Source organism: Gigantopelta aegis, chromosome 10 (genome assembly GCF_016097555.1).
Source record: "Gigantopelta aegis isolate Gae_Host chromosome 10, Gae_host_genome, whole genome shotgun sequence".
In the NCBI taxonomy this organism is placed as follows: domain Eukaryota; kingdom Metazoa; phylum Mollusca; class Gastropoda; order Neomphalida; family Peltospiridae; genus Gigantopelta; species Gigantopelta aegis.
This window is the reverse complement of record NC_054708.1, coordinates 486,054-502,591: the sequence shown is the minus strand read 5'-3', so window position 1 is coordinate 502,591 and position 16,538 is coordinate 486,054. Positions and strand designations below refer to the sequence as shown.

Genomic DNA, 16,538 nt, shown 5'->3' with positions numbered 1-16,538 from the left:
GTGTTATACTCATGTTTACTAGAATGAATTCGTTTTACATCCATGTTGATTTATTTTTTCGTTAACTGATTGGAATATGTTTTATTTCATGTACTCAACTGAAAAATATATAATATTTATTCTGCAAGTATCGTATTAATGTTTTTGTCCTTGGCCAAATGCAGTTTGGGACGTCGATGGTTGTTGTTTACATAATGATGTCATCAAATCATTATTAAATAATTATGCAGAGTCACACACATTTCTAACTTTTGCAATATGTAGAGATGGTCTTTGGGATAGTGTTACAGCAAAAAACCCTTGTGTACCAATTTGTTTTAGGTCATAGTTAATTTTGCCACAGGCCTACCACACTATTACGCTTATAATCATGTACATAGAACAATGTCTTCATTTTAATTTTTAACCTTGAATAATCGGCATGCAAGACTAACAGAAATATGTTCACACAGATATTTTGATGTAAACAAAACAAGTACTACTACTATAGGTAGATGTTTTTAGGTTAAATTATATATTTAGCTCTTATTACAGCAACATTTACACTTTATAATGCAATGTCTATAGGCCTAATTAATTTACTGCAAACTAAATATTTAGTCAAACAGGCACATATGCAGGAACTAAGGTTCAAGCACGCTGTCATGGGCACAAACCTCAGCTATCTGGGCTATTAATTGTTAGTGGTTAGTGAGAGAGAAGATGGTATAGTGGCCTTACACCTACCCATTGAGTCGTTAAAACTCATTCTTGGTGGGAGCCGGTACCGGGCTGTGAAAAATCGCACTCATCAAAATGCTAAGGCGAGTAAAAACCAAGCATTATTAATTTATGAAGTAATTGGTACATGTAAATGTAGAGACATATATGTTGCAAAAAATTAACCAATAAACCAATAATGTTTTCTTCTAATTTTATGTTGTTTGGTTCATTAGTGTAGTCCGACTTCTTTTCCCTTTCAGGAATGGAGTTATAATAACTTATTACAAAATTTCAAGAGTAGAACTATAGAAATATAATTATGACAATTTGATTTTTTATTATTACAATAGGTACTATTGAGATAATTTTATGTACACAATTATAGATACATTTTCAGTGTTAGATGGTTTGATGAACGTGCAGCTAAACGTGCAGGAATCGACCTGTATTGAATTTCATTATTATGTACAACGAACATGATTAGGATAGTTGGAATGGGGAAAAAACCTGGTTTAATTAGAACTACAGCCCAAGCATCTCAGGCGTGCACTACCGACTGAATTAGATCCCTCAAATTATTAAAAATAATAATAATAACAACTCGTTATATGTAGGCCTACAATTATATCAATTGATAGTGTTGGTTGAGGCGTTGACATTCATGCAGCATTTTTAATTCAACAATTACGCAACCATGCAATCTCCCTCCCTCAACATTTTGCAACACGTCATTTGACATTACCAGTTACGAACGGCTCTGACATCTATGTCAAGTCAGCATTACGTTATTGATCTAGAACGGTCCCAATGTTGTTGATAAAAAATGTTCAAACTCCAACAAAATCTGTCATTACAAAGGATTTTATTCCAAACGTGGGATGCCATAATAAAGATAATCTAAAAAAAAACCCATAATTTTAGACACCAACATAAATGCGTAACAAGTTGTCATGTAGACCAGCATGTGCGTGCAGCCAGAGTTCCAAGAGTAAAAATAATCTGACCCTGATAGCTCTGATTGGTCAATATGCCACATACTACTGTGCATCAAATCATGTTTGAGACACAAAAAATAAAATTAAATAGTCGGCTATGATCATTGATTACTGTTACTATATTTTGTAGATATATAAAACCTCTGGCTAAAATACAAATGTTTAAATGAAGATTTATTTGATTTTTTTTTAAAAGATAAAAAAGAGAAAAATAATAGACGTAAAAAAAGACTTTTTGTAAGCGAGACCTAGGCCTATTCTTACATACCTATTATTTCTTTTCCTTCTTTTTATTTGTCCGTCTACTTTAGAATTGTCTTTGTCTAAATTACATTTCTTTTTTAAAGAAAGTAGAAAGTTACATGCTTACCATTTTCGGGACCTCATGTAAGCTTTGTAGGCTAACAGTTATGAACTATCGAGACAATTTTACCAACTTCGCAAATTTCCGTATCAAGTTCATTTGTGTTCATTTGTGTAAACAACTATTTAATTCAATTCCTTTTCCATTTTTTCATTTTTTATTATCTTACAAACGTGGACTGTTTCTAATTAATAATAAATTAAATAGGCAAAGGAATTTTAACCGGATTAGTACGTCTTCGAAGATGTCTATTTAAGTACCATTCATATATTAAAAGCTTGCATGGATGCCATCGTTCTCGTCACATTTTTTCCTGGTATTATTAAATGGGTCGAACCAGGACCGGATTTAGACCTTGGGGGCCCGGGGCACTTCAGGTTCGGGGGCCCCTCAACATAGAAATTAAATTACATGACAAATAAAAAATTTAACTAAGTCACGGACTTAATAAGGGGGACAGGGGCAATTGCCCCCTTTGCCCCCTTATAAATTCGGCACTGGGTCTAACTATCAGCTACATATGGTAAATAGTGACAATCAATAATAAAAATTAGTTTACGGACAGTGTGTAAGCGCAATCGCAATCGCACTCGCACACCTTGAAAGACAAGGTCTGTCTAAGCCAACACTAAGGTCACTAAGTGAAAACTTTAGTGTAGAAAAATCAACTGTTGGAGATAACATCAAGAAAGGATGCAAAACACCACAAAAGGGACACCCCTGAAGACCGGACATTTGTTTCGGTCCTGTGGGAGTCTGGTTTACAGGGGTTTCACTGTAATAATAATAATGAAATAAAATATAATAATAATAATAATAATGAAATAAATAAAAATTACAAATTATCAGCTGCTGAGGTAGATTATCTGAATGAGAAACTAACTACGGACAACAGGCCTTGAACTTAATAATTTTTCACCGATTGCAATTTTGAGGCTGCTATTACATTTGGGGGTTTTTAAAGTGAATTTTACAGCAAATACATATATATATATATGTATGTATGTATATGTATATATATATATGTGTATGTGTGTGTGTGTGTGTGTGTGTGTGTGTGTGTGTGTGTGTGTATGTGTATGTGTGTATGTGTATGTATATATATATATATATATATATATATATATAATATGACTAAAAGGTTATTTTGCTGTATGTAGTCATATTTTAAATGCGCAAAATTGCAAGGGGCAATAAAATTCAATTTTTTTATTTTATACTGGTCAGTAACACTGAGACCACTCCCAGATCCCCCTCTAAATTTATGTCATGTTTCTGGTAACAACCGTCCACACCAACCCTACAGCAATGTGATTTTACCAACATAATAATAATAATACAATATAATTTTGGGGTGGAGAGTCAGTGTTTTATCGGTGGGGTGGGGTTGACTATAAAAATGCAAGATTAACGTCTGTGCACACACACAAACGGCAGGCTGAACTTGCCCCTGCAGGTAGAACTGGATTCAACTGGGTTAAGTTATAATTAAGCCAGCCTTTGGATGGCAAAACACGTGACAGTACACTGTTTTTTTTACGCTATACATTAAACCGAATGACTACTTTGCGAATCAGTCAAAATAATCTACAAACGTTTAGTGAAAAGTAGGCCACATCGGTGACACTAAAAAACATGTTACCCGTTTTCGAAACGAGCACTATAGTTGTAACCATCTAGACTCCCGTCCTCTGCTAAGTTGCATGCACACACGCCTGAAATAATTTTTTAATCTAAAACTAATTGGGTTTTTTAATCATAATAATAATAAAATAAACAATTGTGAGTTCATGTTCCGACTGTTTATTATAATTTTATTTCAATGTATTCGCAGTTATTTTGTCATGGAATAATTAAGGATTGTCTGTTGTTTCTTTTACGTTCATCAGGGTATGAACAAAAAAAATCATCCGCAAACTGTGTGAATCGGCGAAGCCGTTCTCACATAAGTTTGCGGATGATTTTTTTTTGTTCATATCCAGATGAACGTAAAAGAAATAACAGACAATACTTATAATTAAATTTGAATGATACATGCTAATAATAACACTAAAACATCATACTTTATTTAGAATTATTTTTTATCCATAAACAATAACGCTCATTAAGACAACTTGCCCATATAAAATGACGTCATCACGTATGACGTTCCCTGACGACGTAATTTTTACATTCATCAAAAAATGAACAAACTTCTGTTGCTACGTCTGGACCAATCGGATGACGTTACGTTGTAATGAATGTAACAGAAATTTAATTATTAGATTTTGAATTATATGCCACATATATAGATGGCCCTCATTTGCCAAGTCTCTATACACGGGGGTTGTTTATATAAAATTCAAGAATACATTACATGGCTGTCGTATATATAGCCTCATCACTACGAGTCTGTTTTGTCATACGTTTTATGACTTTTCCCAAGAAGAGTTCCAATTTTTTTTAATTAAGCGCGTCATGGTTCAATTAAAATGTTTTGAATGATACAATAATGAGGTTTGTAATGAATGTAATTTCCATTTATAATCCATATTGAGAGAAATAAGGCCCACTAAATCCGTGACTGAGTGCCTTTAAGGATTGTCTGTTATTTATTTTACATTCATTGGGGTATGAACCAAAAAATTCATCCGCAAACTAAACTGTGTGAATCCACAAAGCTGTTCTCATATAAGTTTACAGATGATTTTTTTTTAGTTCATACGCAGATGAACATATAAGAAATAACGGACAATATGTATAATTAAATTTGAATCATACTTGCTAATAGTTATTTTTGGTCCATAAACAATAATGCTCAATAATGCCGTTGACACACCAAATACGGTTCTGTCCAATGCATGTAAATGCATATCAATGCGTACTGATCTGCATTACTAGTAAGAGTCGCCTTTGACACACCGCCATTCAAAGCAGATCCATACAGATCAATCCGTTTTGAACCGGGACACATCAAATACACTTGTGAGAGGTCGTGTTGTGGGCATAAACTTTCCAGGTCATTTACAAGACATTTTTAACTCAACAATTACACAGTTACCAGTCCTCCCACTCATCATCATGTAGCACGTCCATGCCCTAATCTTGCAGGCGAAATGAGCTTTTGTCTTCACCGAAAGTCGACTCAAGTCACCGAGTTATTAGCAGTAGTGAGAAGTCGAAGTCACCATAATATTTTGCACCTAATCCGATTTCAAAAATGAAATAATACAACAGACGTCAAGATCCCGACTTGTTTATTGTCATAGCTCACTTGGCACCTTGTCGCCGTATGTTAGACAGTGTTTTTTCTTTGGTGTCAGACTGTATCTCGACTCACTAAATTCAAAACCTATGGTAGCTCTTGATCTTTTCTTTTTGACCAACCGTTCAAAATTGTGCCAATCTTCTTTACTGTATATCTTCGCCTGTAAGTCGATCTCGGCTATAAGTCGAGTCCCTAATTTAAAGCCCTGAAAACTTATTTTTTTTATTGACCCGTTTATAAGTCGACCCATGAAAAACAACTTATAAATATTGAAATATTTCTTATTTTCAGCACATGAGAACAATAATTATAATGTACAACATTTGAACATAAGAAAATTATTTTACAAACTTCGGTTTTGTACATCGCAATCGAACTACATAGCATCAAAACAAAATATTACCTTAGTAGATAGTGAAAGCTGTTTGTTACCATATGGCACTGTACAGCATGGTTTTGTGCACAGACAACAACTTTATTTATAAACACTGACAACAGATCACTACGATAAAACAAAGTATCACATGTTTTGCCGCCATATTAATACATGTAAGGAGGATAACTCTGGAAAGTACACTGGTTTTTGTACCAAATGATCAATCAAATCATTTATTTATATATGAATCATATAAACATGGCATGGTATACATTGCAGTATTCTCCAACCCCAGTAAGCGGCTTGTAGACCCGCCAAGCTGAGAATTTGCGCCGCCAAGCTGAAGATTTTTGCAGACGCGTCCGCCAAGCTGATAAAAAATGCCGCCAAGACGAAAATCAATCCGCTATGACACAAAAACTTCCGTCAGTTCTATTCACCTATCGCTATATTTAGCCTGTACTTGGACTTGGAGTATATAATAATAATATTCTAATTCAACACATTTGTAAGAACGAATCTGATTGGATCCCTGCTAAAAATTTCAGGTGGTAAAATCACTGATATACCGGTCGCAAATTTTCTGGCAGAAATACGTCATAGGTTAAGCGAGGAACAGGGTTGTTTTGTAATGACATCATAAAGACAATTTCTGTAGCGTTCATATTACGTACAGAAGTCGTTAAATACTGAGAAGTTTTTATGTCAGAAATGAACATATTATTCTTTATTAGTCGTTATCTAATCATGAGAACAGATTATATATGTCAAATTACACATCTATGTTCGAGCCGCTAACTGTCCGACCACCCATTGTCTGTTAATGGGCTGCCTAATGACGTCACCAGCTGGTATAGGCTTATTCTTACTACAAATGTGACAATTTCCTATTTAAAATCAACCAGCAAACAGTTTAATTAGAATAGGAATAACCCTACTGTGTTTTCCGATTTGCTAACGCGTCGCCAATAAAACTAAATTTGCGACAGTAAAACCACCGATATACGTCCTCAAATCGGAAAACACAGTAGGGTTATCCCCTAAATAACGTTAGAAAATTTATTGCATAAAGTTAGACATCAAAGGACCTATTGAAGAAACCAAAGGACCTACTGAAGAAAGCTCGGGCTTCATGTCTGAATGCTCGTAGTGTATTGTTTGTACTGCGATTAGCGTCGTGCACCCTCCTCTAATTACTCCAAGGCCTATAGGCTATACGATCCCTGGTTTGTTTCATCAGCACGCAGTTTACCGCGATATGACGTCACGACCACTCCCTATAAAATCCTGCACAGGCAAGCGCATTGCGTCCTGATCGTTTATACCGACGTAATATTTAATCATGGCAGGGAAGAAAGATTTGTCCGCTTTCGGATTTATCCGTAGTCCTACATGTACCAACGATAACGCTTCAAGGCCCCTCCCTAATACCGGCACTAAACGACCTTCGTCAGAAGACCCCACAGTCAGGAAACATCGGATAACATTTTCAGATGCCTACCGTATGAAGTACCTCTGGATAGATTATAAAGGCCGTGATGAAGGTATGTAGCCTAGGCCCTATTTAAAATATTTTTATTTCGAATTCGATACCAAACTTAATTTATTGATTTTATAACATAGATATTAATCGCCGATTTAACCGATTTCTGTGATGGTTCGACCCTTCGTGTGAAATTTGACGTAGGTCTAGTTTAATAAAGCCCAGCCCACAAAGTACCACGTGCAGCATGAGCATTTTGGCGCGTGGCCACTGACCTGCCGACGTTTCTCGCTGTATCCAATCTAATGCGGTTGTCAATGGAGGCGGGGCCACACTGAATTTAAAAATTAGTTCCGTATAATGGTGAATTGTGGGCATGTACATAAAAAATGACATTCATCCTCATTTCTTTTATTTTGACATCGGCCGATAGATGCACTTTCATCACAGAAACACTGGCGGGCATGGCGGATGATTGAACCGCTGCTAAAATTAACGTTATAAGCCAGAGGTCAGGTTATCTTTTACCAAAGTAAGCTCCGCTTGGATATTTTGTCGATAAATTAACTGAGTCGCACTCAAATGCCATTCATCATTGGGTTTTCTTGATTGATGTTTAGATTTTTAAAGCCTCCAGAACTATTATCAAAATCATGGCAATCGGTAATTAACAAGTTTCATTAGTGTCACTGTGCTCAACAATTGTTAATTACCCCCTGCTAAGGTTTATTTGCATCAGGTTGCTGGCTGGCCTATTTCGCCGGACAGGCCATTGCATACTAAAATGATCGTAAAAAAATAAGTTTTCATCTGAAATTTCGACGCACCAGATAATAACACGTATTTGAGATGTTTATTCTTGAAAAAAAAGTGTTTTCCGCAAAATACGGTAGCGGGTGGCATGGACTGTGCAGCGTTGGAACAGGCCGTGTGCATTGTATCATTTTATTAAATGATTCATCCCCTACCCTACGTTGTTTGAAACAATTTATAGGCCTTAGTACCTAGCGTCTAGAAAATAAACAATCTATGCAGAAGAAATACACATTTTTGGCGCCAAAGTTTTATGAATGAAGTACATTTGTATGATCATGTGGCTTTCTGCGCCATGCAGATTCCTGTCGCGGTTAGGCCCTACTACTTCAGCGTGACCGGTGCCGGTGCGGCAGATCATGAGATAGATTATTGTTAACTTTATTTAAATCAACTATTAAATGCCAGAAAAAAAGCACCTTTTGTGACTTAAGATTTTCAAAATTTTCCGGTGCGAGAGAGGGCGAACCCCTCTCGAGCTCACCCCCCCACCCCCCCATGTGGACTTCGTCCACTCGTTTGTGAGGCCCAAGGCCTCACTTGTCCGCCAACCTGGTCGCATAAAAGTTGGAGAACACTGCATTGGACAAGATACATAATTAGAATATAAAATGGTAAGATCAGACACATAGTAATAATAATGATGACAATGATTATATACGTGTAATAGTTGTACATGTACACGTAAATGTGTGAAGTGTCACTGAATGTGTATACGTGTTTATTCAAGTTGGTGTTGTAGTAGAGGGTCTGGTAAGTTCATTTTGCCTATGGTTGAACATTTCATAACAGAATTGCCCAACAGTTGGAGTTACTTGTTCTGGGCTGTCAAGAAGGAAAACACATTTTTCCAGTTCAGACAAAAATGTGAACTCAGAACATATTTGACCGACTTTATAGTATAGTATTTTTCTTAAATGCATATTTATTGGACACCGAGTCAAAAAATGAATCTCATCTTCTGGTTCTTTTTGGCACAGCCGGCATATACGGTCATTTCTATGGATATTCCTATAACGTCCTACCTCGATTTCCAGTCTGTGAGCACATAAACGTAGTTTTGTGAGAGCTTGTCTAAAATTGGTATTTTTTATATATTTCAAGTAATTTGCCATTTCATATTTGTTTTTAATATGTTTAAATATTTGCAGCTTTTCAGAATTCTGTAGCTTAATTTTAAAGTGTTCGTAATATCTGTCATCAAGGATTTTGTTTGCGTAGCTAGATTTTGATTTTGGGTGAATTTTAGCGTTAGTTAATAGACTTTTGTCAATGTTGTTACCATCAAGCATATCTTGTAAATAAGCATGCCAGCCTATGTTGTGTTGTGTTTGTAGCTCTTTGCTACAGGATACTGCATCATACAATATAGATCTTGATTCTTCTACATTTTCTAGGTACATAAAATATTTACAAATATTTGTATGTATGCTATTTATAAGTGGGTAGCGCCCCAGTTCACTCCTGCAGGCAATGTTAACACTGTTTCGTGGGACTTGAAGATTAATTTTACAGAATTGATGTATGTCCCTATTGCTCTAGTGAACTGCAGAGATCAGTCTAAGCTCAGGGAAAGCTCGGTAATATTCATGAAGTTAATCACCAACAAAACATTGTTTGAACAACCATTAATGCCAGTGATTAGATTTCAAAATAAACTCAGGCAACAGGTAGTTAGTATTGTTTACATTTTTGCTATTAGTGCAGCTGTTATTTAAACTAAGTGGCCTGTTCTCTTGGTATGTGAGTGAGATCGCACGCCTTTTTGCATAACCAAAACCGTTCTAATGCCAAAAAAAAAAAGGTTATAAAAAATAAATTTGTCAAATTAACATACATACAGGACATACTTCAACAATAAAACTTGTAAAATAATCCCCAAAATCGGTAATATTTTTGGGTGAACTTTTTTTACCCTCTTATAAGTCGACCCCCCCCCCCCCCCCCCCCCCCCCCCCCACCCCCCCCCCCCCCCAAGTTATAAAATAATTTTTGGGTGAAAAAAAATCGACTTATAGGCAAAGATATACGGTAAATCAAAATTGTGCACCTTTTTCCATTTGACATTTTACTTTGCTCCTTCAAAATTCCATAGCACCGCAGGTAGTGGTCATTATTTAAATTCTGATATTTACATCGGCCGAATAAACAGGTAGTGTGATGTGTGCATGCTTCCGGTTAGCTGTCAGTCTATATTTATCAACAGTACCTTAGCTTGTGTTGTTGTTCTTACGAATGTCAATTATACAATCAACATTAAATGGAAACAAAATTTATTCTAAAATAACTAAAGAACACATTATTCAATACGTTTATTAGGTGCTTTGTTATTATAAAGTTATAGTTTCGAACGTCATTGGAATTTCGTTGACATTTTGTTGATCTCACTGCAATGACATGGCAGTCATGAAAATAATTTTTTCTGTTGTAATTTTTTAAACATATATTTAACCAAATGAATTTTTCAACTTGGCTTCATGGAAAAATATCCACTGTATTTCATTTCCAAATAAAATTGCAGCATGTCAGAAAGTCCGACGAAATGTCAACTTGTTTGATTATGAACAAAACGCCCCACCCTCAATCCAAGTGCCATAATTGATTGTAGTTATTTGCTGAGTTTATTACTTTTTCTATATTTAATAATGAACAAAATACAACACAAACTTTTACCTCAATCCAAAACCAAGTAAGCTTATAATCCATCCAAATAAGATACAACACAAACTTTTACCTCAATCCAAAACCAAGTAAGCTTATAATCCATCCAAATAAGACTCACTCACTCACTCACACTCACTCACTCACTCACTCACTCACTCACACTCACTCACACTCTCTCTCTCTCTCTCTTCTCTCTCTCCTCTCTCTCTCTCCATAGTATGAAAAAAAGCTTTCTGTACAGGAAGGACTACATATGGGTTTGAAACTTTCACTACATCATGAATAGTTCTTCGGGTATAACATAATAACATACATGATTCATAAAGGACAATTATTTCAACATTTGGTTGACAGGCACAGTTTTATTTTTCACAGGCTCAAATTAACTGACATAGGTAACTTTAACAAGCACAACTAAACAAATTATTTCCAGGCCTGAGCATAGATCTATTTCTTGGAGTCCAGTCTCAAATGTAACTTATGTGATACAAATAATATTAAATATTTGATTTCTACTAGGATACAAAATTTAATGCAATCATAATATTTCTTAAATTACTTCACTGTGGTGAGATGCACAGTAGACAAAAAAAGTTTAGCAATTTGGTAAATCATTTTAAACGAAAGAAAACTTGTGACTTTCAAAGTGAAGTCAGACACTGGATTTAATTCATGCATCATTTGTCAGTATAAGTAACAGGAGATTTTCAATACAACATTAAATACATAACTGTCACGTCATTGACCTTAGCCTTAGCTTACATTTACAGGACAATGCTGTCTGTGAAATTACTAGACTTTGTTGTCTTGGTATCATATGTCAGCGTTGTAGAAATTGAAGTAACAAATGTGTACCGTATGTGACGTCACGTATGTTACAGTTACTCGATCATACACTGCATACATGTAGTACCTTATGTGACGTCACGTATGTTACAGTTACTCCATCATACACTGCACACATGTAGTACCTTATGTGACGTCACGTATGTTACAGTTACTCCATCATACACTGCATACGTGTACTACCTTATATGACGTCACATATGTTACAGTTACTCCATCATACACTGCATACATGCACTACCTTATGTGACGTCACGTATGTTACAGTTACTCGATCATACACTGCATACATGTACTACCTTATGTGACGTCACGTATGCAGGCTGCAAAATGTCCGGGTTCGCATCGCAAAAAGCGATGCAAAATCTTGCGATCGTGATGCAATATTGTAACAATGACTAGCAGTTTGCGATGCATGTTTTTTGTAACCAAATTGATCTTTGAATTGAGATCGCGGGAGAAGAACGCACTTGCGGGTGTCGATTTTCCGTGATCGCAGCCAAGTTAACTGATTCGCCAATGATTCGCCAAACATTAACGACAAACGGCTGACTGAACTCACGTTTGGTATCTCGTGACTACGAGATTTCAGTTTGTTGATTTTACACTGATTATTCTGATAGTGACAGTGATGACCCTTCACATGTACTGTTCTGTACTTGTTTTATTTTGGGGTAAGCAGCCCACAATACAGATACATGTATAAGAAATATGCAATTTTATTGAAAAGAATGTGTTTTATTCATGTTTACTCATTTTATTAAAGTGCTAATCAAATTCCAATAGTTGCTAATCAATTCTCCATCCAGTAGGAAAAACTGCTAATAAAAATTTTAAAAACAAATTGCACCCTGCGTATGTTACAGTTACTCCATCATACACTGCATACATGCACTACCTTATGTGACGTCACGTATGTTACAGTTACTCGATCATACACTGCATACATGTAGTACCTTACGTGACGTCACGTATGTTACAGTTAGTCAATCATACATTGCATACATGTAGTTCAAAGTCATGCCCCTTCATTTGCATTGTGATTGTAATATACTCGCGAAAAAAAGTTCCTGTGCACCAAATGATTGCATATAGAATATAATTTACTTGAAATCTGGTTATAAAAATTTCAGTAACTGAACGTGTAATCACTCTCGTCAATATTCCAGCGGTGTCCTGTCAATTGCGTGAACTATTCATACTTTGTGATCACACGTTGCATTACTAGCATTCTTGGTCATGTGCTCCTGTTTGGCGTAATTTTTCTTATCATTGGACTTTAAAACTATTGTATGGATTCTCATCACTCAGAAAAATAGTTTTGTTGGTATCTGATCTTCGTCAGTGTGATGCCACGCCTCCCAGAAAATGGACTCCTTCGAACAATGGGTATGACTGAGGTTAGAACGGCACAAACGCTGTTGCTAGTAATTTTGGTATTCATTGGTATTCATCAGAACACTGTGTAATATCTGCGGAGATGTTGTCGACAGTTTAGGGGTACTAGGGATCTTCCATGTTTAGGGAGTCGACACGTGACACCACGTCAGCAAATCGTCAGTATTAAGCGGGTGCACATATGGAATCATTTGGAAATGATACGTTTAACATCCTAATGCATCTCTAAGTTAAGGCCAATCAGTGGAAGAACTGAACGCAACCGATTAGGTGATAACAAAGTACGACCATGACCGTACATCAGTGCGTTGTTCTGTTACATCATCACCGACGGCGCACCAAGCATTGTGTAGACAGTACTTCAGGTTCAGAAGGCAGGAGAGGATCACCGTACTTTTAACAGATAAATAGTACATCTATGTAAATCACAATATTTTTAAATTTTAAAAATGTAAGTCCTACTGAAATTTTAATGATGCACAGGAACTTTTTTCTGTGAGTATATTTTATCAGATACAAAGCTTCTGAGGATGATGATGTGAAGATATGCTTATGAGTGTCCACTGGGGTAATAAATATATATATATATATATATGGTGTATAAGTTAGTTACATGTACATACAGTGTATAAAATAACGTTATAATGGTATATATGTTACCAGTGTTTCTGCCAGAAAGACATTTTTGGGTATGGTGCTATGGAATTGAATGCAGCCACAGTCAACAAGGGGTATGGGGGGCTTCCCCCAGAAAGAAAATGGGTTAAGTTTAGAAAATATTAGGGTTACGAAAATCATACAGTAATGATAAAGAGTCATTAATTTTGTCAAAAGGTTAACTTAAAAAAATAAAATCTGCAAAAAATTTGGGTATGGCGCCATGCCCATTTTACCTTCTGGCAGAAACCCTGGTTATATGTTAAAGTACAACAGAGCAGTTTAAGCTAAGAAAATATGAAGACACCCACCTGCACAGACTGAAATCCCCCATCAGGGTTTGAACCACCGTGCTGTCGCTCACTGTGTAATACTGCTGGTGAATCAAAAGCCAGTTTGCCTGATGTAGCAGTGTCGAGTGTCCCCGGATTAGCGGGGCTGTTATCACTGTCTGTCATGAGGTGACACGCGTCATCCAGTGGGTTGTCTATCACTGTGAGGTGACACACGTCACCCAGTGGGTTGTCTATCACCATGTATGGCACGTCCGTCTCACTCTCCTTCTTAACCCGCACGCCACCGGCTACATCAACACTCTCGGTCAACACAGTACTGTCATCCAAGTCAGCACACAACTCACTCTGTTTCACAATGTCGTCAGCAGCTTTTACCAAATTATTCAGAGCACAGTCCAGTTTATCTGAAACACAAAGAACCAATACAGACCAGTTCCACTCATCACCAGCTTTTACCAAATCATTCAGAGCACAGTCACGTTTATGTGGGATGGTGCATATAAAAGATCCCTTGCAACTAATTAATAGGAAAATATAGCAGGTTTCCTCTCTAAGACTATATGCCAAAATTACCAAATGTTTGACATCCAATAGCCGATGATTAATAAATCAATATGTTCTAGTGGTGTTGTTAAACAAAACAAACGTCAACAAACTTTTCCACAAAATGATTCCTACTATGGTACATGATGTTATGAATTTCGCTCAAATCTGTTAAAATTACACAAATATTATTTGCTCAGACCTTTTTTTTATTTAAATAAAATTGAAAAATAAAATTTACCTTTTTTTTCTACCACTGATATTATTACTGTTCACTATTATAACCCCACAAACACACACCCAAACACACAATAGTTTTCAAGATGCAAACAAGGGACAGTTTTACCCTGTAATGGTAAAACCAAGCAAGTCGTAATTAGCACATTCTCAATAATCAATTGTAATCATTGTAGCATGTATTGTATCATCATCGGATACTGTAAGCTAAGTAACTGAGCATCATCAGAGTAGGAGAGTAACCTAATAAGTCCACAAAAATGTGTCTAACAAAATTCTGGCTAAAACTCAACTTGCTAGGTTTTGCCATCACAGAGTGAAATTAACCCATGCTTTGCTGAAATACAGGTAAACAACACCCACCTTTCTTAACTGTGGGAGAATGAGGCCCCATGGTTTGCTAAAATACATGTAAACAACACGCACCTTTCTTAACTGTGGGAGAATGAGGCCCCATGGTTTGCTAAAATACATGTAAACAACACGCACCTTTCTTAACTGTGGGAGAATGAGGCCCCATGGTTTGCTAAAATACATGTAAACAACACGCACCTTTCTTAACTGTGGGAGAATGAGGCCCCATGGTTTGCTAAAATACATGTAAACAACACGCACCTTTCTTAACTGTGGGAGAATGAGGCCCCATGGTTTGCTAAAATACATGTAAACAACACGCACCTTTCTTAACTGTGGGAGAATGAGGCCCCATGGTTTGCTAAAATACATGTAAACAACACGCACCTTTCTTAACTGTGGGAGAATGAGGCCCCATGGTTTGCTAAAATACATGTAAACAACACGCACCTTTCTTAACTGTGGGAGCTGGACTACAACTGCCGTCTGTGATGCCTCGTTTTGGTATGCCTGGAACGCTGTTAGGAGATCTGCTGCTTATCTGGTCACCAGTACGTTCATTAATCTGGCTGACTGACATTCTATGGGGGGCAATTAGCGAGTGGGAGAGAGCGGGCCGACAGTTGAGCGCTGCTGACCGCCTCATTCTCTGGGTGGAATGCACAAAGTTTTGTCTTCTTCTGTTGAGATTTGAACACTGGAACCCTTGGAACCGTTCCTCAGTGCTGCCCGTCAGATCTACTGATAGCCCAGTCGACTGTAGACTGGTCTTCCTACTGACAGTTCTGTAATGATTTGGAGAACGGTTTTCACCGTCTTTCTCACACACAGACGGTTCTTTACGCAGGGTCTTGAATGCCTTCGTACAGTAACTCTCACTAATGACATTTCCCGAACTTTGAAGCATCTCACTGAGCACATACCGTTCCTTTTTATGATTGTCTATCTCCACAGCCAGGTAGCCACTCAGTTCCACACACTGCTCAAAATCAATGTACTCCCGACAGAACTTCTGCATGGCTTCAACGAATGAAGTAAAGAACTGTACTGAATATTGCTTATCCATGTTGATTTACCTCACAAACTGTACATTCAAGTGATCACATCAAACCTAAAACAGAAAAGAACAATATGAATTTTTTTTTTTTAATTTTACAACATTCAGTTATGATGCAGGGGTTTACTGGCAGGGTTTCTACCAGAAATAATTTTTTGGGTATGGTACTATGGAATTGAATGTGCGCTCAATGCAACCACAGTCGACAGGGAATATGGGGGACCCTTCCCCAGAAAGAAAATGGGTTAGGTTTAGAGTTAAGAAAATCATACAGTCGTGATAAGTCATTAATTTTGTCAAAAGGTCAACTTAAAAAAATAAAATCTGCAAAACATTTTACCCTCTGGCAGAAACCCTGCCTGGATCCCCAAGACATGCGTATATACAGCATTAAAACATCACATGGAACCCAAAAATGGAGACAATGCATCCTCTGGGATGCACAAAAGAACATACATTTTGCAGTCTTGGTGTGAGCGTGAATTGTGAAAGACTAAATCTTTGTA

The 16,538-nt window shown here is 36.7% G+C and overlaps 1 protein-coding gene across 1 annotated transcript in view; it reads right to left on the bottom strand.

The window, feature by feature from the left end:
* LOC121382815 overlaps positions 1-16,538 on the bottom strand; it is a 104,039-nt gene that overhangs the window by 85,141 nt on the left and 2,360 nt on the right. The window contains exons 2-3 of the mRNA XM_041512439.1: positions 15,426-16,086; positions 13,857-14,245 (exon numbers count right to left, since the gene is read on the bottom strand). Coding sequence (XP_041368373.1) covers positions 13,857-14,245; positions 15,426-16,041 — 1,005 coding nt within the window. The 5' untranslated portion in view covers positions 16,042-16,086. The remainder of the gene's footprint in view (positions 1-13,856; positions 14,246-15,425; positions 16,087-16,538) is intronic.